The 23721-nt window shown below is 41.5% G+C and overlaps 3 protein-coding genes across 5 annotated transcripts; 2 read left to right on the forward strand and 1 right to left on the reverse strand.

Moving 5' to 3' along the window:
* Positions 1–282: 282 nt before the first annotated feature.
* On the forward strand, positions 283–4160 carry LOC129365908 (cilia- and flagella-associated protein 157-like). Of its 2 annotated transcripts, none has more exons than XM_055039456.1 (9): positions 283–479; positions 827–1098; positions 1841–1982; positions 2052–2298; positions 2486–2586; positions 2817–2967; positions 3053–3165; positions 3261–3404; positions 3904–4160. In XM_055039456.1, the coding sequence occupies exons 1-9, from the start codon at positions 331–333 to the stop codon at positions 3965–3967; spliced, it is 1383 nt and encodes a 460-aa protein (XP_054895431.1). In that variant the 5' UTR covers positions 283–330; the 3' UTR covers positions 3968–4160. The 2 variants fall into 2 exon arrangements, with proteins under 2 accessions (XP_054895431.1, XP_054895432.1); XM_055039457.1 differs by having other exon boundaries at positions 3264–3404.
* A 1271-nt stretch (positions 4161–5431) lies between these two features.
* LOC129365914 (E3 ubiquitin-protein ligase rnf152) lies at positions 5432–10057 on the reverse strand. Of its 2 annotated transcripts, XM_055039466.1 has the most exons (4): positions 9559–10057; positions 9128–9271; positions 7681–8434; positions 5432–6718 (listed from the first exon to the last, which is right to left on the reverse strand). In XM_055039466.1, exons 3-4 carry the CDS (start codon positions 8283–8285, stop codon positions 6460–6462), a joined length of 864 nt encoding a protein of 287 aa, XP_054895441.1. In that variant the 5' UTR covers positions 8286–8434; positions 9128–9271; positions 9559–10057; the 3' UTR covers positions 5432–6459. The 2 variants fall into 2 exon arrangements, with proteins under 2 accessions (XP_054895441.1, XP_054895440.1); XM_055039465.1 differs by having other exon boundaries at positions 7681–10057.
* A 5133-nt stretch (positions 10058–15190) lies between these two features.
* LOC129365893 (GTPase IMAP family member 8-like) lies at positions 15191–22736 on the forward strand. The gene is made up of 4 exons (XM_055039446.1): positions 15191–15241; positions 15326–15904; positions 17941–19128; positions 19578–22736. Coding segments are annotated over exons 1-4 (3366 nt in total). The 5' UTR covers positions 15191–15240; the 3' UTR covers positions 21176–22736.
* The last annotated feature ends 985 nt before the right edge of the window (positions 22737–23721 follow it).

The raw sequence follows: 23721 nt of genomic DNA on the forward strand, positions 1-23721 counted from the left end.
GGAAACACTGACACCTTCCGTTTGCACAAGAACAATGAGCAGCGTTTGATGTTTTAATGCTGCAGCACCACCTGGTGGAACCTCCGAGTTACTACACATCAGTTTTCTCTGATCAACAAGTTTCTGAAAATATTTCATCACTTCACTGTGGAAGAAAAAATTAAAACCTTCAACTGAGGCAAAGGTTTATTTTAGTGAGACATAAAGAAACTTTTGCCAATTTTTTATTGAAATTCCCAGGAGTTGCTGGTTGCTGAGCAACATTTGCTGAGCAACCAGCAACTCCTGCTTGTTGTTTTTCTGTGAATTTCTCTGATATCAACAGTAAAAATGCAGGAAAAAGACACGAAGCCGAGCGGCTCGTCTCAAGCCAAGGACAAGGCGAAGGCCTCCGAGGAGCCGCCGGACGCCGAGGATCCGGCGCGAGAGAAGAGTTTGTTTCTGACGCAGATCAGTTTCCTGGACGAACAGCTGGAGAAGTGAGAGGATCTGAAGACACTTCATAACTCTGAGTTACACATTCAGGTTCAGTTTAGCTGCTGGGAAACATAACACTTTAACAACAATGGACACTGAGTTTAATGAACTTCAGCCAAACATTCAGATCCAATCAGCTGCTTCAGACTCAGCCTGATCAATACGATCTGAGAAAAACATGAGAAAAATGTTATGAATGCTTAAAGTTTTAGTTTCATTATGCAACATTCTGCTTTACAACAGTCCAAAGTGAGGTCTGAGGGACACGTCTTCATTGTTTTCATGTTAATCAGAAACCGTTGAATCATCACGTCTGTCAACAACAAATGTTTTTGTTTTATGTCTGCAGGTTCCAGCTTCAGTGTGATGAACTGAAGGAGCAGAAGAAAGACATCGTCCTGAAGTCCGGCGCTCTGCAGAAGGACACCAACGACATCCTGGAGTACCTGCAGCACTACCTGTCTGTGCTGGAGAAGGACGAGGAGGAGCTGAAGGCCAAGGTGGAGCGGCAGCTGCAGGGCGACCGGCACAAAACCCAATCCTTGGAGCAGCTGCTCAGTGCGGAGAGACAGGAGCTGCAGGACACGTTGGACCAGCTGAGCTCAGACAGAGACAACCAGGGTGAGGATCAGGCTGCAGAGGAGGTTTTACTGCCCAGATTATATCCAATGAGAGTGGTGGGAATATTCCAGTGGTCAGATTAAACATTTAATTATCACATTGAAAAATCATGTTGCAATAATAAACAACATTTTCAATTTAATAACAGTTCCTCCTTCTGAATTATGGAATAAACACACATAGAAACTCAGCAACATTTTAATCTGTCAGATTAAAGTGACCGAGCTGTTCTGTTGAAGTTCTGATGAAGTTCTGTTGAAGTTCTGATGAAGTTCTGATGAAGTTCTGGTTGCTTTGGAGCCTCTTCAGAAATGAACTGTAAAAATATTCTGTTAAAACCTGGAACAGAATTTAGATCAACTTTATGTGACCATCCAAACACTGCAAAAGCAGAAATATAAGAAAACATAAGTTCAACACTGTCTCAATCAAACCCATAGGGGGCAGTGTAGCAAAGTTAAGACCAATGTCAGCCAATCAGATTAACTTCCTGTTGGGACTCAAACATGGCGTCAGGAGGTTCATTTAGATTGAAATACTTATAAAGTCAATAAAGCAGAAGATAATATCGATTATAAATCATGACAAAGCAAATATTTGGACAGATGAACTTTTAGTTTGTGGAGTTTGTTGAATCTCCAGCTTGCTCAGAGTTTTCATAAATAATCCTGTTTATTATTGATGTTAACTGAGAGGCTGTGAGGATGAAAGACATAAAAACATATTTCATGTTTCCCATCAGCTGCCAGGATAGAGGATCAGCGGCTGCAGCTGATCGAACAGGAGCGGAAGATCGACATGCAGAAGACTCTGGACAAGGAGCTGACCTTCCTGGAGAGGCACCACGCCGCCGAGATCAACAAGATGTACCTGGAGAAGCGGGAGTGAGTGGCGGCGGCTCAGGGAGCGATTCCCTCCCGGCCGCTGCAGGTTCTCAGCGTCTCTGTTCTCAGGATCATCGACGAGATGAAGCAGAACGTGATGAACAGCATCAGGCAGCGGGTCAAAGCCATGATCCAGGAGGAGACCGTGGAGCACCAGCGGCTGCGCGCCGACGTGGAGTCTCTGTCGCTCCAGAGTTTGGTGCTGCTGTGGAGGAAGAAGGCGGAGCATGACAGAGTGAAGAGCCTTTCTCGAACGTCCATCAAGATCCGAGTCATGATCCACAAGATGAACCAGAAAATCAACGTCCTCAGGAAGGTAGGAGGACGGCTGCTGCTGCGCTCTGGGATTATAATCTGTCAGATTAACTCCACCAGCTGCTGTGTTGGACCCTCTGTCATCTGAAACCCTAACCCTAGGGTCAACCCTAACCCTTGACCCTAGGGTTAGGGTTGAATCCCCAGAGCTCTCTCTGATTCTCTGATTCTCTTTGTTTCTCCACCAGGAATCGGTGAAGCTGAGGAGGAGATGCAAACTGCTGTCGGGTCACATCAACGAGCTGCAGAACTCCAGGGAGAGCCTGCTGGCCTACCAGGAGGCCTACAGGTCAGAGGTCACGGCACCGAGCGGCTTTTATCTGCACTGAAAGTCTGATGGAAACATCTGGACCAGAACTTTATCATGGACCGACCCGTCTCTCCGTCCATCCCTCATTCTCTCAATTTCTCTGTCCCTCCCTCACTTTCTCCTTCCTTCCATCCTTCTCTCTCCATCTGTCTTCCTCCCTCCCTCCCTATCTATCCCTCCTTCTCTCCCTCCCTCCCTCTCTCCTCCAGGTCCTGTCTGCTCTCCGGGTCGGAGGAATGCCGTCAGAAGTCGTCGGCCGTTGCGTTGCTGCTGGAGCGTCTGCAGAAGGAACGGAGCCGACGGAGGAACCTGGAGGGAGACCTGAAGAGAGCCGTGTCCGTCCTCACGGCCATCGCCACGGTAACGCCGTCTGATCGGATCAGAGGTCAGCGTCCGTGATGCGACCCGATCGGCGATGTGACGGTTCTGCTGTCGCTCCCTGCAGGACTCTGAGAAAATCCCCGGATCTCAGCCGAGGCTGCAGAACCTGCTGCGGCTGATGGACACCAGGGAGCCGCAGGACGCCGACCGGACCGCCGGTCCAACAGAACCTGCCAGGTACCGTCTGCAGGGACCAGAACCGGATGGAATCAGCTGGGCCGTGAACCCGGTCAGAACTCAGAATCACGGCTCCCGTCCTGTCTGTGCCGCAGCAGAGAGGAGGAGGAAGAGGAGGAGGAGGAGGAGGCGCTCTTCCTCATGGCCAAACTCAGACCTGGAGACCTCTACCTGGTTCCTGGACCTTCATGGACGCCCAGAACCGCGCCGACCCATCGCAGCCTGACGCCGAGAAACAGGTTTCCATGGAGATCCGACTGATCTCATCAGGTTTCCATCCGGAAACAAAAACTCAGTTTCTGTAAAAACATTTATTGATTATTGATTTTGTTTTCCTGTTGCAACCAGTGAATCAAACAGCAAATTATGATATAAAATCCCAGATTATCTCTGAATGTTTATCTTTAATTTTTTTAAAGCTGATCTGATGATGATCAAGAAAAATCATTTGTGATCCAAATCAATCTGGATCCATTCTGGTTCCAGGTCAGTTTCTGACTTTGGATCGTTGCAGATGAAAATCCTCCAAGCCTGAAACTGCAGCTTGGATTCACTGCAGACCCAGAATGATCAGAACCGTTTCGGTCCGTTTGGGATCAATTCAACAGGACTGGAGCTGAAATCTTCATCAGTTTGTTGCATTCAGGGGCTGGATGAAACGTGGTTATTTCCAGCTGTAACAGAGTAAACCTCCAGAGGGTTCTGACCCGGTTCTGACCCGCTTCCTGTGTGTTGCAGAGTGAAGCTGCCTCCCATCCAGAAGAGCCTGTGGCAGACGGCGCTGCATGAATGGATGACATGATCCGTCAGCGTTTCTTCTTTTCTCCTCAAACTATGAAAGCTGAATAAAAACCAGAGATTGAAATGCGCAGGCTCATTCCCACCAGCAGGGGGAGACACTTCATCAAACTGCAGGTTTCCTGTAAAGTTCAGCTTCTCTGTCCTTCAGTCGGCGATTTGATGAAACTTCATGTTTTTAAGAGTTTGAATAATAAACTGAACCTGATGCATGTTGGATATCTGGGATTAAACTGGACTGAATGGAACCGGCTGTAGGAATTAAACCAGATTAAATTATTCACGACTATAAAGGATGTAAAGAAGTTACATCTATAGATTTATTAATTTATCGTCATAATGTTCAAACCATGTGACCAGAAGCGTTTTCACAGTTTCAGAGGATGAATCGGCTAGAATCCTTCGTTTTTCAGAGTTTAATGAAAATTGGACCGCCAGGCCTCCGTAGTTTATGAGATGGTGAAAGGATTAAATTCATTCATTCATTCATTCATTCATTCATTCATTCATTCATTCAGGCGTTTCAGTGCAAAGAAACATCTAAAACTGAAGCTCAGATTTCTGAAGCCTGAAAACCCTGGAGGTTAGAAAATGGTTTAGTTTTTATAAATGTCTGAATATGAATATATAAATTATCTTTAGTAATAAATAAAAATCTCCCAGCAAAATGATTTAATGCTGAATCTGTAGAGCAGGGGTGTCAAACTCCAGTCCTTAGGGACGCTGTCCTGCACTTTTTAGATGTGCCTCAGGTACAAAACACAGGAATGAAATGATTTAATTCCCTCCTCCTGGATCTCCAGGCCTCAACGACCTATTATTCTGCTCAGGTGCAGCAGAGGCTCATCTAAAGGCTGCAGGACGGCGGCCCTAAGGACTGGATGTTGACACTCCTGCTGCAGATGAACAGAATCCATGAAGCTCTTCTTTCTCCATTTATTGCAAACCGAAGGAAACGATAAAAACCTCAAACTCAACAGATTCTGACGAAACAAAACGACATTTCAGAGCCATGTCTCTTCATCCATCCAGGGTCACCAAAGGACAGAGGTCACCAGAGGACAGAAAGGCCTCAGGACAATTTATAGACCAATCAGCCAAACCAGTCATGCTTTGACTAGACCATGCAGCTTTACAGTAAGAACTAAAGTGGACAAAATGAATTAAATCTGATATTTACATTCAATATTTCAGTCATGAAAGTTTAAATGTTGAAATACAAAATATGTAGAAAAATAAAAAAAATGATCAGGATTTAAAAATGTTTTAAATCTACAGAAGTTAAAGTTTTTATTGAGTCAAAACCAAAAAAACTGTTGGATTTATTATCCTGAACTTCATTTAAATTTGATAAAAAACAAAGTGGCTGCAGCGCTAAAAGTTCATAAACATTATTATTAGAATTCATTGCACAGTAAAACCGGACCGGACAGAGCGCTCCAGAACCGATCTGGACGGATCACGTTTCAGATTTCAGCTCAAGTTTCATATTCACAGCAGTTCATCCGAATCAGTTCTGGTTCTGTTGGGTCCAATTTAAAGTTCGGATCAAACTGGGTCAGTCAGAAAGACCAGAACTATCACTCAGAGTCCAAACGCCGGGTTCATGCAAAGACCCGACCCGTCCAGATGAACTCATCCCCTCAGAACCGGCCCAGAGAACCGACCCGTTTCCTCCGAGTGTTTATGGAAATAAAACTCTGAGCTGCTGTGGAAACATTGATATTTTAACATCCAGGCAAATTTCTGGAGGAACCCGCCAAAACGGGTCGGACCGGACCGGAACCGACTGCTGGTTCTGTGTAGCCTCTGTCTGAACAGCCGGATCGTTTGCATGATTCTGTCAACAACATTTGGCTAAAAGGGAAATCTGCAGCAGGAGGCAGAAAACAGTTTATCTTTAGAAACAGAACCGGTACCAGAACCGGACCCATAGACAGAACCGGTACCAGAACCGAAACCAGAATAGAACCCAGAACCAGAACAGAACTGGAGCCAGCAGAACAGCAGAACCAAGTGAGGTGAAAACGTGAGCCGAGCCGATCGGATCCTGACGATGAAGAGGAAGCAGATCATGTTTGGTTCCTCTAGATTCACCTGGAAGGAAACTGGACCGACTCTGACCCGGTTCTGATCAACCGGATTGTGACCTGGGATCGACCCGTTTACATAAAAACAGGAAGTGATCAGTTTCACTGCAGCAGCTCTTCCTTTGAAGTCTTCCCACATGTGAAGCATCATCATCATCATCATCATTCAGAAGGTGGTTCTGACCCAGAGGAGGAAGATGAAGGTGGTTCTGACCCAGAGGAGGAAGATGAAGGTGGTTCTGACCCAGAGGAGGAAGATGAAGGTGGTTCTGACCCAGAGGAGGAAGATGAAGGTGGTTCTGACCCAGAGGAGGAAGATGAAGGTCCGTTGCGTCCCGCTCAGCTTCAGGGTTAAAACAGATTATTCATATTTCAGTTTCTTCCTCCCAGCAGACAGGAAGTGATGTCATTTTTTGCTGGTGATTAGGTAGATGACGATTCCGGTGAGGAGGACCATCATCATCACCACCGAGGTGAGCAGGACGGCCCGGCAGACGGGTCGGCCCGTCAGCCGGAACAGGGCGCCGCCCACGCCGTCCCCCGACCTGCCGCCGTCCCTGGAGGACGAGCTGGGAAGCCCCACGTCCAGAGTGCGGTTCACCGACCTGAGAGAGGTCACGGACCGGCGACCCGGCCGACCCGCCTGACCCGGTCCGTCAGACGACCTGCAGGCAGGAAACAGAACCGGGTCAGTCAGAACCAAACTGGCCACAGATGGATAAACAGAGTTACTGTTTGTCCTCCATCAGCACGTTTAGCAGCGAGTGCATGAGGCTGATGGACAGCGCTAAGCTGCGCACTATTTATTTGTGTTTTCAGATTTATTACTGCGTCCAGATCTCAGACTCACTGATCAGTTCGTCATTCACCTTGACACGACCTTGACCTTAGAGCACAGAAGGTCGAGTCATCAGAGCTGAAACCTGATTGGTGGATAAATCCTGCAGTTTATTCCTCTGATCATTTTCAGTTTTCAGCGTTTAGCTGCACCACTGCATCTGAGTCAGAGTTTAATGACTAACCAGCTCCAATGAAATGACTCAACAGCACAAAAACATTCCCATAAAGCTGACCTTTGACCTGCTGCAGTCCTGGATCCTCAGGTCTTTGAGTTTGCAGCTCAGTTTTGGTGTTTTTGGCTGCAGAGCCAGAAACCGGAGCGTTTCTTCAAATAACGTCAGATTAAATCTAGGAGATGAAATAATCCAGATTTAATCTGTTATCCAGGAGGTAAATTAAACGTCTGATCGACAGGTCAAAGGTCAATCTGATTCTGTGGGATTTTCAGTTTGATGGAAAAAAACAAGAATCTGATTTTTGATACTTTCCAGAACTAAAGTGTCTGAGCGGCCATGTTGGATTTTATTAGAATGAAGAACACATGAAACTGATCTGAGTCAAGTTTTCATCGCCGCCTCTTCAAATTAAAATTGTGAACAAAATTTGTGTCAACGTTTGGTTTGTGCTGCTGTCATTTTAAGGTCAAAGGTCAACCTTTGAGTGAGCGTTGCCACCTTAACACAGTGACCCCTGACCTTTTAGTTTTAAAGGAGCTGATATTCTGCAGGAAGTCGAATCTGTTTTAGACAGAAAAGCCTGAATCCGTGTGACTCCAGGTGAGGCTGACCTTTTGACCTGCAGCTTCCCCTTGTTGCGGATGAAGCGGATGCTGTAGACCCTCTGCATGGCGGCCGGCAGGTAGGACAGGACGTCCGAGTCGGTGGCCAGCTTGGGCAGGCCGAGGGGGGGCAGCGGGGTCAGGCCGCGGCACAGAGGGCACAGGATGGCGCTGGGCTCCGCAGACTTCACGTTCATACGCGCCAGGCACTCCAGGCAGAAGGTGTGCTTACAGTTCAGCATCTTGGGGCAGCGGAAGACGTTGTTGAACTGGCTGAAGCAGATGGCGCACTCCAGGTCTGGACCCGACTCGTCAGAGAACTCCGTCTGGGGCGGCTGGAGGTCCGGGACAGAGAGCTGGGGCGGGTGGAGGCCGGCGGGGGCGTAGGGGTTACCGGTGGGGCTGAAGGCCGGCAGCATGGAGCTGGGGGCGGGGCCTGGGAGGGCGGGGCCTGGGAGGGCGGGTGGGAAATGGGCAGCAGGGGGGGGCAGAGAGCTGTGACCCGTCTGGATGATTGGAGGAACCGACGGATCCATGGAGTAATTGGGGTTAGAGGCCGAGTACGGAACCGGACCGCCAGAAAACCCAGACACATCGTCTCCGTATGGATTCATGACCGAGACGAGAGGAAGCCGAGCCGCCGGATGGAGGCGGAGCTTCAGGAAAACCGGGAGCGTCCGGAGAACAGGGAACGGCCGGAGATCAGGAAGCGACAGTGTTTGCTTCCAGCTTCAGTCTTCACTCCATCATGACTTCCTCACAGCTAGGAGGGAGAAAAATACAGAGCTAATATGGTGTCAATCATATTTCAATTGTAAATAGAAATATGATTGACAGGCCGTCAGATTCACTGTAATCACAAAAATATGTCAGAAGGTTCCCAAACTGACGGTTCTGACCCAATAATGACACAACTCCTGCTCAGTTTTTCAGTAAAGTTTCCCCAGTTTAGCAGCCGTTGAGCTGCTAAACTGTTAACTATCCTGATTCATTTCTTCATCTGGTCAGTTTTATCTTCCACCTTCAGGATGAACTCTGTTAGAAATGATGCCAGAAGCAGTTAATGCATGTAAGCAGCTCATTTCCTGACCTTTAGTGAATCCTGTAGTCATTTTTGACTCTAAATCAAAGATTGTTGGTGGACCAGCAGCTAAACTCTCCCAGCTGTAAATCCTGACTCGTTCTGCAGCTCACTGACCAGACTGACGTTTATAAGGTTTAAATCACTATGACAGCAGAAACAACCCACAGCAAACTGAAACATTTGGGTTTAATCGGCTGCTGATATTTTCTGGGCAGCTCAGTGGAGCAGATGGTAGAACTGAAGCCCTGCAGCAAGAAGGTTGTGGGTTTGAATCCCAGTCTGGGGTTTTTCTGCATCTTCTCCCTTTGGGGCAACAAAACCATGAACTCATAGTTTCAACATCAGGTCACAAACATCCAACAATAAAACCACCTGAAAACCTGCAGAGCCACTTTGTGACGCCTGAACCGAGGCCGTCAGATTCTGCTTCTGGCCGTCAGATTCCGCTTCTGGCCGTCAGATTCTGCTTCTGGCCGTCAGATTCCGCTTCTGGCCATCAGATGATCCAGTGACTGCCTGATTACACCACAGATGAAACAATCAGCCTTCTGCATTAGTGACAGGCAGAGATATTTCTCTGAATGCTGCAATAACTTCAGTGATACAGTCTGACTGTAACTATGAGACGGATCCGAACTCAGATTTCTCCTCCATGTTTTCATCATTTAATAAACAAGATCTAAACCCTTAATGGTAATATTAATTTTCAACATGATCAATATTTCTGTTTGTGCCTCAGAGTTCAGTCTGGATCTGTTGGAAGCGTCACTGGATACGGAGCAGAACTCAGAACCCAAACTAACCCTTCATGCTGGTCATCATGGAAACGGGCAAGGTTCCTCAGCCTGAAACCGACAAACATATTTCATCCCGAGTATCTAAAGAATGTGGAAAATGATGTAAAAGATCATCTGCTGAACTCAGACTGAGAGAAAACAAATAAAGTGAATATGGTATTCTGGTCAGCGGGTCGGATCGGATCCATGAACCTTTAGAAAAATAAAATCACAAACTTTTTACCTGAACCTGCTGGATCTGATTACACTGATAGATTTTAATGTTTAGAAAACATTTTGAAAAATACTAAAACTATTCCATCTGCATAAACACATTTGACTCAAAACGTCCTTTTACTCCAGGAGCCTGACGGCTGCAGTTCAACGGAAACAAGATGAACGTTGATCACTGAACTCCAGGAATGTCAGAAAAACTCTGAAACAAACTCAGCCCTCACATTGATAAAGTTCACATTGATAAAGTTCACATTGATAAAGTTCACATTAATAAAGTTCACATTAATAAAGTTCACATTAATAAAGTTCATATTAATAAAGTTCACATTAATAAAGTTCATATTAATAAAGTTCATATTGATAAAGTTCATATTGATAAAGTTCATATTGATAAAGTTCATATTGATAAAGTTCACATTAATAAAGTTCATATTAATAAAGTTCATATTAATAAAGTTCACATTAATAAAGTTCACATTGATAAAGTTCATATTAATAAAGTTCACATTAATAAAGTTCACATTAATAAAGTTCACATTAATAAAGTTCACATTAATAAAGTTCATATTAATAAAGTTCATATTAATAAAGTTCATATTAATAAAGTTCACATTGATAAAGTTCATATTAATAAAGTTCACATTGATAAAGTTCATATTAATAAAGTTCACATTGATAAAGTTCATATTAATAAAGTTCATAATAAAGTTCACATTAATAAAGTTCACATTGATTAAGTTCATATTAATAAAGTTCACATTAATAAAGTTCACATTAATAAAGTTCACATTAATAAAGTTCACATTAATAAAGTTCACATTGATAAAGTTCACATTGATAAAGTTCATATTAATAAAGTTCACATTGATAAAGTTCACATTGATAAAGTTCATATTAATAAAGTTCATATTGATAAAGTTCATATTAATAAAGTTCATATTGATAAAGTTCATATTAATAAAGTTCATATTAATAAAGTTCATATTAATAAAGTTCCCTCAAAAACAAAGTCAGATCTTAAATTAACTCTCCTGTGCAGTCAGTGTTCCTACCTGCAGCCTGACGCTCCTCTCTCTGATACAGCGGCTCTCTGGATCTGCTCTACATTTCCCTGGATTTGCATTCGCTTCCCTGAAACTGGATTCTGTTCCGAGACCCGCAGAACCAACTGAACACGTTCTGATGTAGCGGAGCTGGAATTTGCATCGTCCGTATTATTTAGAAATGGAAATAAGATGCAAAAGACGGGAGCCTGTTGGTGTGGAAACGCTGAGCAGGAATCACCTGATCCACAAACAACCAACAGCTGCAAAACACAATGACATGGATCTGACTTCAGACCATAAACTCAAAGTGAAATAAAGGATTTATTCAAGTTTATTGAAGTGAAAAAGCTTCTAGATTTATAGGAGAGGTTTTTTGTCTCATGGTTTCCTGTAAAAAGCTTTAATTATCAATTCAGCTTCAGAGAAAATACAGTAAAATGAATTCATCCAAAAGGGATAACAGATGAAAAAACTAAGAAAATAATTTTAGAATGTTCCCAATTTAGTCAAACTTAATCTCACTTTTCAATGTTTGCACACAACAACATTTATTTCTGACAATGAAATAAATAAATCTGCTCCCAGACTAACAGTAAAATAAGCAAATAAAATCCTGAAGGTTGAGACAAATGAAGACTTTCAGGTTTAAATCTAGAAATCTACGATCATTTATGAGAGCTGGGCATTTGCTGCCCAAATAGATTGATACATTTCTTTCTATTAAATGCAAAGAACGTGATAATCATATGATTATGAGCTACATTCATAATCACGTAGCTCCAGATTCTCTGTTGCTCTGAATTGTTGAGTTTTAACTGCCTGAGGCCTGATTTATGATTTCTTCTCTGAAATGTTTCTTCTGATTTCCGATTATTGATGCATGCTTCACACTTCTGACCAATTAACCGAGTTGATGACAGTTTGGTTTACATTCAAAAGTTTAAAGAAAGTTTGAACTTTTGAAACAGTTCACAGTTTTGTTCCTGAACCGATGAATGAAAGCTGCCTTTCTTCCTATTTCTGGGGAGATTTTAATGTAAGTCAATCCATAAACTCACCACTGAATTTAACTTGTTAAATATCTGCCAGTTATTTTTGCTCATGCAAACAATGAGCTGTGACTCTGCAGCCGCAGCTCTGGTTGAGTTTTACCTTTATTTGGTCCCAACCTGCAGGTTCAGTGGATCCAGTCCAGATCTCAGATTCTGTTTCCTGTCAGTGAAACTCTGCAGGTTTACAGATCAACAATCTGTGGAGCTGCTCTGCAGTTTGAAGACTGGCGCACCTGAGGAGAGTGATGCTGATTGTTGCTCAGGCTGCACAATTAAAGCAAACGCTTCTGTTCTTCAGATGTAGGGTAACAGTTGATCCATAATACAATATTTCATCCAGTATCTTTCACTCTCAGTGATAGCGAGGTTGCCAGGCGAACATCAGCGTATTTTAACCTAAAAATTAATCCTTAAATAACAGTGGAACACAGGCCGCCAGAGGCGAACAAAGAATTTCTGGGGCCCTGAGCAGAAAATGGTTCCAGTTAAACTAATTCATGACCATCCAGACAGAACAGCTCAAATATACAAGAGATATTTTAAATGTTCATCTAATTAAACAGCTTATTTTTGAAGCAATTAGTGAATCACCTGATTCTAATTAAATGATCAAGTAATAATTTCTTCAATTATTTATTATAAAAAATGTCCATATTAATTCTTTATTTCTTTCAGTATTTGGTTCATAGTATGCTCTGATTTTCTACTTTATTTTCTGGAGAAACATCTGCTGAACTGATTAGAATAAGAATAATCAGACAGTTTTTCCTTTATGTCAGTAAATATTTCATGTGGGAGATTTTCTGTTCATGATAAAGTTTGTCTTCTTTTTGTTTGAAAAATAATTAGAGGAGAAACATGAAAGCCTTTCAAAGTTTCAGTCCACTGTTTCCAGACAGCAAAGCTTCATCATCAGTAAGCTTCATTAGATTCTGTAGTGTTAAATTAGGTCAATTTAAAATGACATTCAGACACACTACCACAAATATTCAGGCTTTTAAACACAAGATGAACTGAGACGTGCTGTAAGTCTAAGGATTCAGATTAAAGAAAGAAGTTTGTGTGCCACATTTCAACACACAGAACATGATTTGTATGATAACATATGCTTATATAAATAATCCAGATTATCATGTCCAACATGTGGAGTTGGAGGGAATCATTCTGTGACTGAAGCTCCACCTGCAAACATAATAACAGACACAGGAGCAGAGCGAGGGTTTAACTTTACAGATTATTACTGAACGTTGAAAAGAAGAAGGGATGTGTGGCAGGAAGTGCTGCTGGACGGAGAGAGAGAGCTTCATCACACAAAATGTCTTCATAGTCTCAGACTCCAGTGCTAATTCGTGAATCAAACTGAGGCTGGAAAACAAGAGTATCTGAATCTACTACATTCAATCCTACAGGTTAAACATTACCTTGGCCGGCTGTTCCACCCACTGAGCCGGTGGGGAACCGGACAAGGAGACCAGAGTGGTTTTATTTCAGCATGAAGACGTTTGTTTAGAAGCACAAAGAGCCAGTGATGCATCGACTATCTGACATGTCAGGTTGGTAAAACTAATCAAAACCTTTTAAAACATGATCAGAACAATCAGCATGTCATGTAAAGTTAACAGTCATCGATAAGCAGCTAAACTAGTTGATTTCATGTCTTCTTCACAAACACCTTGTGTCTCTAGAAGTTGGAGATCCAGTGAGAGAATCTAGTGAATTAATTCAATGTATTGTTGACATAATCTGAGTATGTGGATCCAATAAGATATCAATTTTGTTCAGACGGCAGATGATTCTGATGAGGTCCAAAGTTCACATGAACATGATATTATATTTGAGCCACAGTGAAAAGGGCAACAAGCGACAGTTCAAATGTAGACAAATCAGCTTTTTGTAAGTATAGAGAACTTACATTAAATTAGTAATGAAGAGTAAAAGTCACTATATGATTACTGCTTCAAGACAGCAGCGAACATTCATAATTGGTAATCAGGTAGCAAATGAGGATTTATCTGGAGAGATTTTATTTTCCAACGAATTGAAACAAAAACGTATCTTCATTTTATTGTTTCTTATTTTCTTTTGAAAATTAACAGTTGTTCACTTGGTAAACCTGGATTAGAAGGTATTAAAAACACAATGCATCATTTGACTAAGCAGTATAAATAAACATTTAGTGAAAGGCAGTTTTGTTTCATTCACTGAAAAGTAAAATGTTTTGAGATAAGAGACCTTTGTCTAACAATAATCATATTTATTGATGTTATTAAAGCATCTTCTCCCAATCACCACTGGAAATAGGCAAACCCCCCCCCATGTGACGTGACATCATGGCCACAGGAACATCTGGTGAGTCAACAAACTAACATGTGCTATTTGTTTAATTTAAACAGCATGAAGTAACTTTACAGAAATGTTATATTCTTCTGATAGATTCCCTTTTTATTTGGGGAGCAATTAAAATACATCCTGTAACATGCCACAATTGAAGTAAAGCTTGTTTTTGTGTATTTCCTCTTGTGAGACGTGTTAGGGTCTCACATGTAACCAAAATAATCTTAGAAACATAAAACAAACCAAGAAACTTCACCATATTGTAATTATGCTAATTTCAGGTGCTTTGTTGGCTGTGAACCAAGCAACCTTGACAACAGCCACACCTGACTTGTAAAATATTTATAGTGAGTTATGACATTTTATGGTGCCGTTGTACCTCTGCTGAGGTAAAATTTAACCCTTTAATGTTAACCTCCGCTGTCCTGACAGATGTAAGAATGTTTCTAAATCAGTGTTAAAAGGAACACCAGCAGCTCCAAACAGAAAAGATTAAAAGTTGTGTTTGCATGAGGGAAGTATAGCTTTAAAGGAGGCACAGCAGACCATGGCCCCTGGGGGCCTGCTATAGAGACCTGACTTATCCAACAGTGTTAGCTGTTAATCTCAGCTCCGACTTCCCAGGTTGAACTCATACAAAAATCAAGATTTTATTTTCATGTGACTACAACATTTCTCCTGAGCTTTGTCTGAATCAAAGTCCTCCTGCTTTAGATAGCACAAGTATTGTTTTACACTCCGGTAGTTGAATTTTATAGGAGGGGAATGTAAAATGCCAAATTTTGATGGCTTTCTGTGTCATCACTAGGTGAGTTGGACTCTGGTCCTACTGCCACCCTAGATGATTGACAAGCTTTCCTTCTGTTTCCTTATGTTCCCATAACTTTCTAATCATTATCCCATACGCCTTTAAAAAGTAAAATACTTGAAAACTACTTTACAGAATACAATGATAAGCTCTTTTTTCAATTGCTCTTACTGTTCCAGAGAGAAAACCTCAAATAAGGAGGAGAAAAAGCAGAGAAATCCTGCCACCCAGCAGTAAGTTGGGGAAAACTCCAGGTTGTCATGCATCATATTTAATTTGCAGTCTATTGCAGTTATTGTTATGTATTTTTTTTACAGTGGCAGAGTTAAGGCTTGTCCTCTTGGGGGAGAGCTGGGCAGAAAAGAGTCAAATTGCAAACTCAATTCTGGGAGTGTCTGCCTTCAGCACTGAAGAGCAACCAAACTCTCCCATCAGAGTCCATGAAATGATCCAGGAGACAAACGTGGTTGTCATCAACACCCCAGATCTGCTTCACTCAAAGATTCCTCAAGGCAAACTTAAAGAACACGTGGAACATTGTGTGAGCCTCTCTGATCCTGGACCTCACTTGTTCTTGCTGGTTGTTCAACCTGAAAGCTTCACAAATGAGCAACACAGGAGATTCTGTGAAGTCCTGGATCTCTTTAGTGATCAAGCGTTTGATCATTCAGTGGTTCTCATTTCAACATCTAAGCTGAAGGAACCAAGTTTAAACAAGAACTTACAAGAACTGATCAGAAGATGCAAAAATAACTCTCTCATATTTGGAGATACTGAATTTCCTGAGATGCTGAGGTCACTTGGGAACTTTCTAAAGATCAACAGAGAGAAGCATTTAATCCTTGACAAGCCGAGCATCAAACCAATGAGAGACGCTCGTTTGGGTTCTGCTGCTGGTAAGTCTGGCAAAGAAAAACTGCTTGGTTGATTTATTTAAATTGTTTCATTGGTGATTCCAATAAATATGCAAGTTTATAATATTCATTAATTTATAAAGAGTTCTACTAGATGGCATAAAGCAATACATATGATGATTGATTTATCTGATTTACCAGATATTCAACTTTTAAAGTAATTTGTACATTTTACAATATACATTTTCTTGATATTCAAGGATACTGTACAAAATATTTAAAATCAGAGTCACCAAATAATCCTCAGTTTCTTCTTTTAGAGGGTGGGGCTTAACTGATATCATCAAACTATCACACCAATGTGATGGTGTAGATCATCATCATCATCATCTAGTAGCACAATGGAGTCAAATTACAATATAATTATATAGTTTCCTGAGCTCCTAAACAATAAATAACCTTTAAGGATCCCCATTAGTCTTTGTAGAGCTTGCTTAGACACAATGTCTCTAAAAGAGACAAAGTCTTGATAAGTTACAGAGATCTGCCAAGTTTCATGATTGGAGGTCAAAGCATGGCTTGAGGCTGATATTTTTTAAAGATTTCTCAGGTGTGCTGAGAAGGCATTGGGTCATACCCTCAAAATATTGGGCTGGATTCCTGTAGGGACATCATGTCTGCACTCAGGGTGATCATTGTGGCTCGGCCTGCATTTGTGGTATTTAGAGCCAAATGTATCGCAGTGGTTTAAAGAATGACTTCACTGCACCACCAGGTCCCACCTGAGTGCAGACATGTTTTAAAGATAGTGACACCAACTATCTAACTAGACTTCTTGTGTCAGAAATCTTGTGACTTCTGACACAAGATAGTCCTGATTAGTTTAAGGGGGTCAGAGATGGGCCTTTCAAAGTAAAACATTTCACTTCCTGTTCTCAGGCAGGGTTGGGGTGACATTAGTGACATCATGATTTGACCATTAAGTAATGTCATTGATTAGATGTGGATCAATAACAGAAGGTTTGATGTCCCAGTGACTGATCTTGTATGAGATATAACATGTTCCTCTTCATTTTATGATGTCAAGCTTTGAGGTCTGGCCTCGCCCCTTCAGCATATTCAAGAACTCACCATTTTGATAACTTTTTACCCCCCATGCCTACTGAGTAAACTGACCAAGTTTCAAACCGATCACTCAAAATGCCTAGGAGGAGTTTGATCGACTCCAAACCAAAGTCCAAAGTACGAATGTATGTTGTTCATGGCACAGGAGCCAAGTTTCAAGACTGTTGGTCAAAGCATGACTTGGGGCTGATTTGTAAGAAATGTTTTGAATCAAGTTATGTTCTAATTCACACATGTATGTTGGCCTTTCACATAAAATTCTAATGCATTATATCTATGTTTGTGGTTGGAACATGACAGATATGGGAATGTTCAATGGATTATGAATTCTTTTGCAAGCCACTGTAAACGTGCATCTTGTCAGGACCTTCAAATACGTCTCTTGGAACCATGGCCTAATCAATCAGGAAATCGACCATTTTGTCTCTTTTACACAAGTTGTGTCTGATCAAAATAATGCAGCTTTTGACATGCAGACTTAAGAATCGCTCACCACAGTCCTGAGGCATTGAAGGTCATAAGTTATCAAAAACTTTTGCTGCATCACAGCATGTGGGCGTGGCCAACCCTCAAAATCAAAAAATTTGCCATAAAACATTGAGGTGGAATAACTTTCAAATACAAAGTTACAGCTCTATGACATTTTCTGTGTGTTAAAGCAGATCAGATCTATCTATCTATCTATCTATCTATCTATCTATCTATCTATCTATCTATCTATCTATCTATCTATCTATCTATCTATCTATCTATCTATCTATCTATCTATCTATCTATCTATCTATCTATCTATCTATCTATCTATCTATCTATCTATCTATCTATCTATCTATCTATCTATCTATCTATCTATCTATCTATCTATCTATCTATCTATCTATGGTCAGTCGTTATAACAATCTTTGACAGCAGTTTTTAATTGAAATTCAATAACTCGGTGTGTTGTTTTACAGAACGAGGTCTCAGGATTTTGCTTCTTGGAGCAACTCAGTCAAAGAGGACACAACTCTGCAACTTTATCATTGAGAAAAAAATTACTCGACTACCAACATTTTATCAAGCCAAGCCAGATGAGCAAGGGTCGTGGAATGGAAAGTTATTGACTGTAGTGAAAACTCCTGAACTTCAGTCTCATAAAGTCCTAAAAGAACTGAGAAGCTGTGTGAATCTTTGTCCTCCTGGACCAAATGTCCTGCTGCTCTTAGTGAAACCTTCAGACTTCACAGAGAAAGACGGACTCACTCTGAAGGACACCCTGAGTTTGTTCAGAGAAGATGCATTTCAACACTCAATGGTTGTCATAACTCAAGAAGGGAATGAAACAAGTTTTGCTCTAAATTCACTAATCAGAGAATGTGAAGGTCGGAAGTACAACCTAAGTGAAAATAATCACCAGAAATTAATGCTGAATATTGAAGATATTGCTAACAAAAACAGAGGAGCCTTCCTGACCGTCAAAGAAGGTGAAGAAGCCATGAAATATGAACAGACCTCGCCTTGGATAAACCTGGTTCTGTTTGGGAGGAGAGGGGCAGGGAAGACGGCAGCAGCCAAGGTCATTCTAGGTCAGAGAGAGCTTCAGTCAGTCTCCAAGATTTCAGAGAGTGTTAGAAACCAGGGAGAGGTGTTTGGACGTTGGCTTTCTGTGGTGGAGCTGCCTGCACTGTATGGAAAATCTGAGCGGGAAGTGATGGAGGAATCCTTCAGGTGTGTCTCCCTCTGTGATCCTGAGGGTGTCCACGCCTTCATCCTGGTCCTGCCTGTGGGTCCCCTCACTGATGAAGACAAGGGAGAGTTACACACCATCCAGGACACATTCAGCTCCAGAGTCAATGACTTCACCACCATCCTCTTCACTACAGACTCAGATCCTACAGCTCCAGCTGTTGATAACTTTATTAAACGAGACAAAGACATCAAGGATCTCATTCAGAGCTGTGGAAGAAGATACGTTGTTGTCAATCGCAATGACAGGAAGCAGTTCTCTACTGTAATAGAGTCTGTGGAAAAGATGAGACAGAAATCCTTCACATCAAACACCCTGGCAGGAGCCTACAAGGATAAAGTCATACAACTACGTAAGATCATCACCAGACTACAAGCCCAGCTGCCAAACCAGGCACCAAAAATGATCTTAATGGGTGAGTATCATTAAGTCTTTTCTACATAAAGAAAATTATTTAACAATAGGTACAGTTTGGCAATGAATATCTGTTATCCAAAAACATTTATTAAAAAAATTGGAAATATACCAAAGTGATCAAGTCCTTCTGATTATTAGGAAGAGATTAGCCAAATAGTTCAGTTCAAGAAAGAGTTGGGAAGTAAAACTCTTGGAACCAGTTGATCCTTTTCTCTGTGACTTCTGGTCTGAACAGAATCAGCATCTGAAACTCTAATGCGCAGTGAGGTGAATCCGTCAAATTGGTTTTGTTACAGTGAAGAGATGTTCATTATTTCCAGATGTTTTCATCATTATTTTTAATCTGATAACTGATTCTGTTGATATTGCTTTTTTCCAATTGTCAGTGAACTCATCTTCTCAGTTGGTATGTAGAGCCAGTTGACCTGTGGACCGTTTCTGTTACAGGGGACTCGGAGAAGGAGGGGCCCGAGTGTCTCAGGATCGTTCTGATCGGGAAAACTGGCTGCGGAAAAAGTTTCTCAGGAAATACCATCCTGGGAAGAAACTACTTTGAAGCCAAACCAGCTCCAGATTCAGTCACAAAGCGCTGCCAGAAAGCCCAGTGTGAAGTGGACGGCCGTCCTGTTGCTGTGGTCGACACTCCAGGCCTGTTTGACAACACTTTGTCTCATGAAGAAGTGCAAGAAGAGCTGCTGAAATGCATGAGTCTCCTGGCTCCAGGTCCACATGTCTTCCTGCTGGTCTTACCAATCAGACGATTAACACCAGAGGAAAAGGAGACTTTAAAATTTGTAAAGGAAGGTTTTGGAAAAAGTTCAGAGAACTTCACCATCATCCTATTCACACATGGAGGTGAACTGGAACGTCATAATAAATCTATTGAAGGGTTTATTGAAGAGAATTCAGATGAGTCCTTTAAGAAGCTCATTGAGGACTGTGGAAGAAGATACCATGTGTTTGAAAACTACAACGACCAGGACCGTACGCAAGTCACAGAGCTGCTCAAAAAGATTGATGACATGGTAGAGGAAAATGGAGGCAGCTGCTTCACCAACGACATGCTGCAGGAAGCTGAAGCAGCAATACGGAGAAAAATGGAAAAAATTCTGAAAGAAAAGGAAGAAGAGATGCAGCAAAAGATTGAGGGACTAATAAGAAAACATCAGAAAGAAAAAGGCGACATGGAAAGGGAGATGATGGAGGAAAAAGCAAAAACTGAACGACAAATTAAACAGAAAGACATAAAAATCAAGTATATAGAGAAGTGTCTACAGGAGGCAGAGCAAGAAAAGATTAAGGAGCAAGTCAGGAGAAAAGAAGAAAAAAGAAAACTGAAACGTGAGAAAGAAGAATGGGAAGAAAAACTGAAAGAAGCTAAAACAGAAACAGGCATCCAGAAACATCAATCAGTATTAAAGAAGCATGAAGCCTGGGAGAAAGAAGTGAAAATGTTAAAGGAGAAAAACAAGCAAGAAGATAAACAGAGGCAAAAGGAGGAGAAAAGACTGAAAGACGAGTATGAGCGACTGAAACAAGAATATGAAAAACAGAAACAAGAATATGATATGAGAGCAGAAAAGGAGGCAAAGTTCAGAGAAGAACAAGATGAGAAGCATCAGAAGGAGGTGAAGAAACTAAGAGAGACTCATGAGGAAGAAGCCAGAAAGAAAGCTGAAGAGTTTAATGAGTTCAAAGAGAAATACAGCCAAGAATTTGCAGCTCAGAAAAAAGTGCATGAAAAACAAATGAAGGACAAAGATGAGAAATATGACATGCTGAAGGCGCTCAAAGAGCTCAACGAAAAGGAAGCCAGAGCAAAGCACCGCAAGCAAATCGTCGACTTGGTGAAATGTGTCACCAGAAAGAAAGAACATGTGAAAAAAATCAAGGAATTGTTGACAAGACATGAAAACCAGCTGAAGCAAGTGAAAAACGAACAGGAAACTGAAAACCTTCAGAAAGTTCATGAACGAGAAATAGATGAACTGGTTGTGCAGCTTCTGGATCATGAAGATCCAAAATCAACCTGCATCCTTTCATGAGACGCATCAGAAACTGTAACGCAGCAACAATCCCAAATGTTTTAACTTCCTGTCAGTTCTGCTTTGTGTTTCAGGAAGTTCAGAGCTGCGTCTCGAGTCATGAACGGTTAACTTTGACAGTCTGGTCCTGTGTGCTCTGGTGAACTGGCTGCCGAAGTTTAATCAGGATTTGATTCAGGATTTCAGGGACTTTGTGACAACTTCAGCTCACATATCTCCTGTAAATCCAGACCACTGGCTAAAGAGTTTTTAAACTTCATTGACTCTTTTCACCTGAGAAACATCACATCCTGGACTTGGTGCTGACTTTTGACCTCAATGTAAATATGACTGAGTTCTGTGAAACACATTTTTCTGACCATTTTTGCTTCACTGTTTTCTGTTAAACTGTCAGAGTGGGATCACCTACCATAAATTCCCAAACTTTATTCTCTGGCATTTTTAGCAAAATAAATCCTTCTGATTCACAAAACCTTTATCCAGGTAAACTAATTTCTCATTGTAATAAAACATGGAGGTTTTGGACTCTGCAGCCCCGTTTAGGCTGGAGCTAATGACACAATGCTGGTTGAATGAACAAACACATGAACTCAGACATGAACGCAGGTGGAGCAAAGATCTTCTTCAGGTTTCTTTCTAAATACTTCTTGTAAATTATCAAAGAGCTACTAAAGCTGCAGAATGTATGTTTCTTGTCATTCCTTGTTTTTGAAACTGTCCCAATATTTTGTGCGTCCCGCTGACAGAGATTCTGCGAACCTTCATCTGGTCTCTGTGAAGACTTCCTGACCTTTGGTAGAAACATTTATTCTGTCTGGTGTGGATCCAGCCGCTCCAACAGTTTTTGAATGTTTTGAGCCTCTGTCCCTTTATGAATTTACTGAAATTATTAAAAGGTTAAATCCTTCTCATGCTCTCTGGACACCATTCCCAGCTGTTGTTTGTAGATTTTTGACTGTATTGGTCCATGTATTGTTAAACCAGTGGGGCCCAAAGTCGGTTCTGGAGGCCCGGCATCCTGCATGGTTTAATGCACCTGGATCCAATAACGGCTCATTATCAGGTGTAAGGAGAACGCTGACCTGCTGACCTCAGCAGTTCCCTCCCTGCTGTTGCTACCAGCAGGGAGGGAACCAGAACATGCAGGATGCCGGGCCGCCACCACCCACTTTGGGCACCCAGTTAAAATGATCAGTTCTTCTCTGATGTCTGGATGTTTTCTCCGAAGCATGCTGTGGTTCATCAGCCTCAGTTCAACCTGTTGTCTAGTTCCAGACTAGACTTTTTTTTTTTTTTTTAAGTATTTGTTTTTAGGTGGCCTTTATTTTGAGTCAAACTGACTGCTTTAATCAGCTGAACTTCCTGGTGATTCTGGAGGAATTACGCCAAACAATTCATTGAGATGCCACAGACTAAATGAAAATATAATCTATTTTATATTTACAGACAGAATATTTGGAACTAGACAACATTTCTGTGAAACATTTTAGAGGAAGTTGCTTTTGCCCAACTTCATTGTGACTTAAATAAAATTGGTGTAAAATTTCAGTCTGGTTTTAAAATAAACCTTTTAAAAGTTTGAAATGATCCTCTTTTAACTGTTGATGAGGAAAAATCAGCAGTTATTTTACTTTTATTTTCAGAAGTGGCCTGTCTGGAGTCAATTGTTTGAATTTAAAGGTACAGCACCAAATTATGTCCAAGTGGTTTCAATCCTGTGTCTCAAATAGGAGTTTCTCTGTAAATCTCCATTTGTAAAATCTCTGGGTGATTGTTGATCCTAAATTTGATAGACATATTAGCGCTGTTATCAAAGTCAGTTTCTTTCAGCCGAGGACCTTTGCTAAGGTAAGACGTTATCTTACTCTGAATGCATGGATGCACAGCTGTCCATGCATTCATGACATCATCTTTAGATTATTGTAACTCTTTAGCGTTGCAGCAGAGCTCCCTGCAGCGACTGACCTAAACTGCAGCCTGGTTTTACATGCCCTTCTGTAGCTCCTTGTTGTCTTTTGGGTACAATCTACGGTCTTGATTGTTTGTAAGTATCTAAACTTTATGAGTCGTTCTTACTTAAGTGACCTCTTGTGCACACACACAATGCTGAAATCACAGAAAACAGGAGCAAAAGGAAGAAATGCTGCAAATAGCAAAAACAACTCAAACTTGATCTCTATTTTACAAGAGATCAAATGTTACCTCATCATTATTCTCCCTTCATTAGCTGCACTTGGCGCCTCCTAGAGGACACCAGAGGGATGAACACGCAGTTTGTTCCAGAAATAAATGGCCACTAATTTGGTCTGTCAGCAGGAAGCGACTGGATGCATGTTGTCTGGCTTCTTCCATCACTGCCATAGTGATCAGGACATCATCATTACTCATAATAAGATGAATTTGTGATCAAATTATGCTTTTACATTTCATTGTGTCAAAACACAAAGCACAATTCAGACCCAAATAATTCACTTTTTGATTTAATCCAGGAGTTTTTTTCTATTATTTTCTGTTTTAATCTACATTGAGTATCAAATTGAAATTTC

This window comes from Poeciliopsis prolifica, unplaced genomic scaffold (assembly GCF_027474105.1).
Source record: "Poeciliopsis prolifica strain line A6 unplaced genomic scaffold, Auburn_PproV2 SCAFFOLD014, whole genome shotgun sequence".
Taxonomy (NCBI): Eukaryota; Metazoa; Chordata; class Actinopteri; order Cyprinodontiformes; family Poeciliidae; genus Poeciliopsis; species Poeciliopsis prolifica.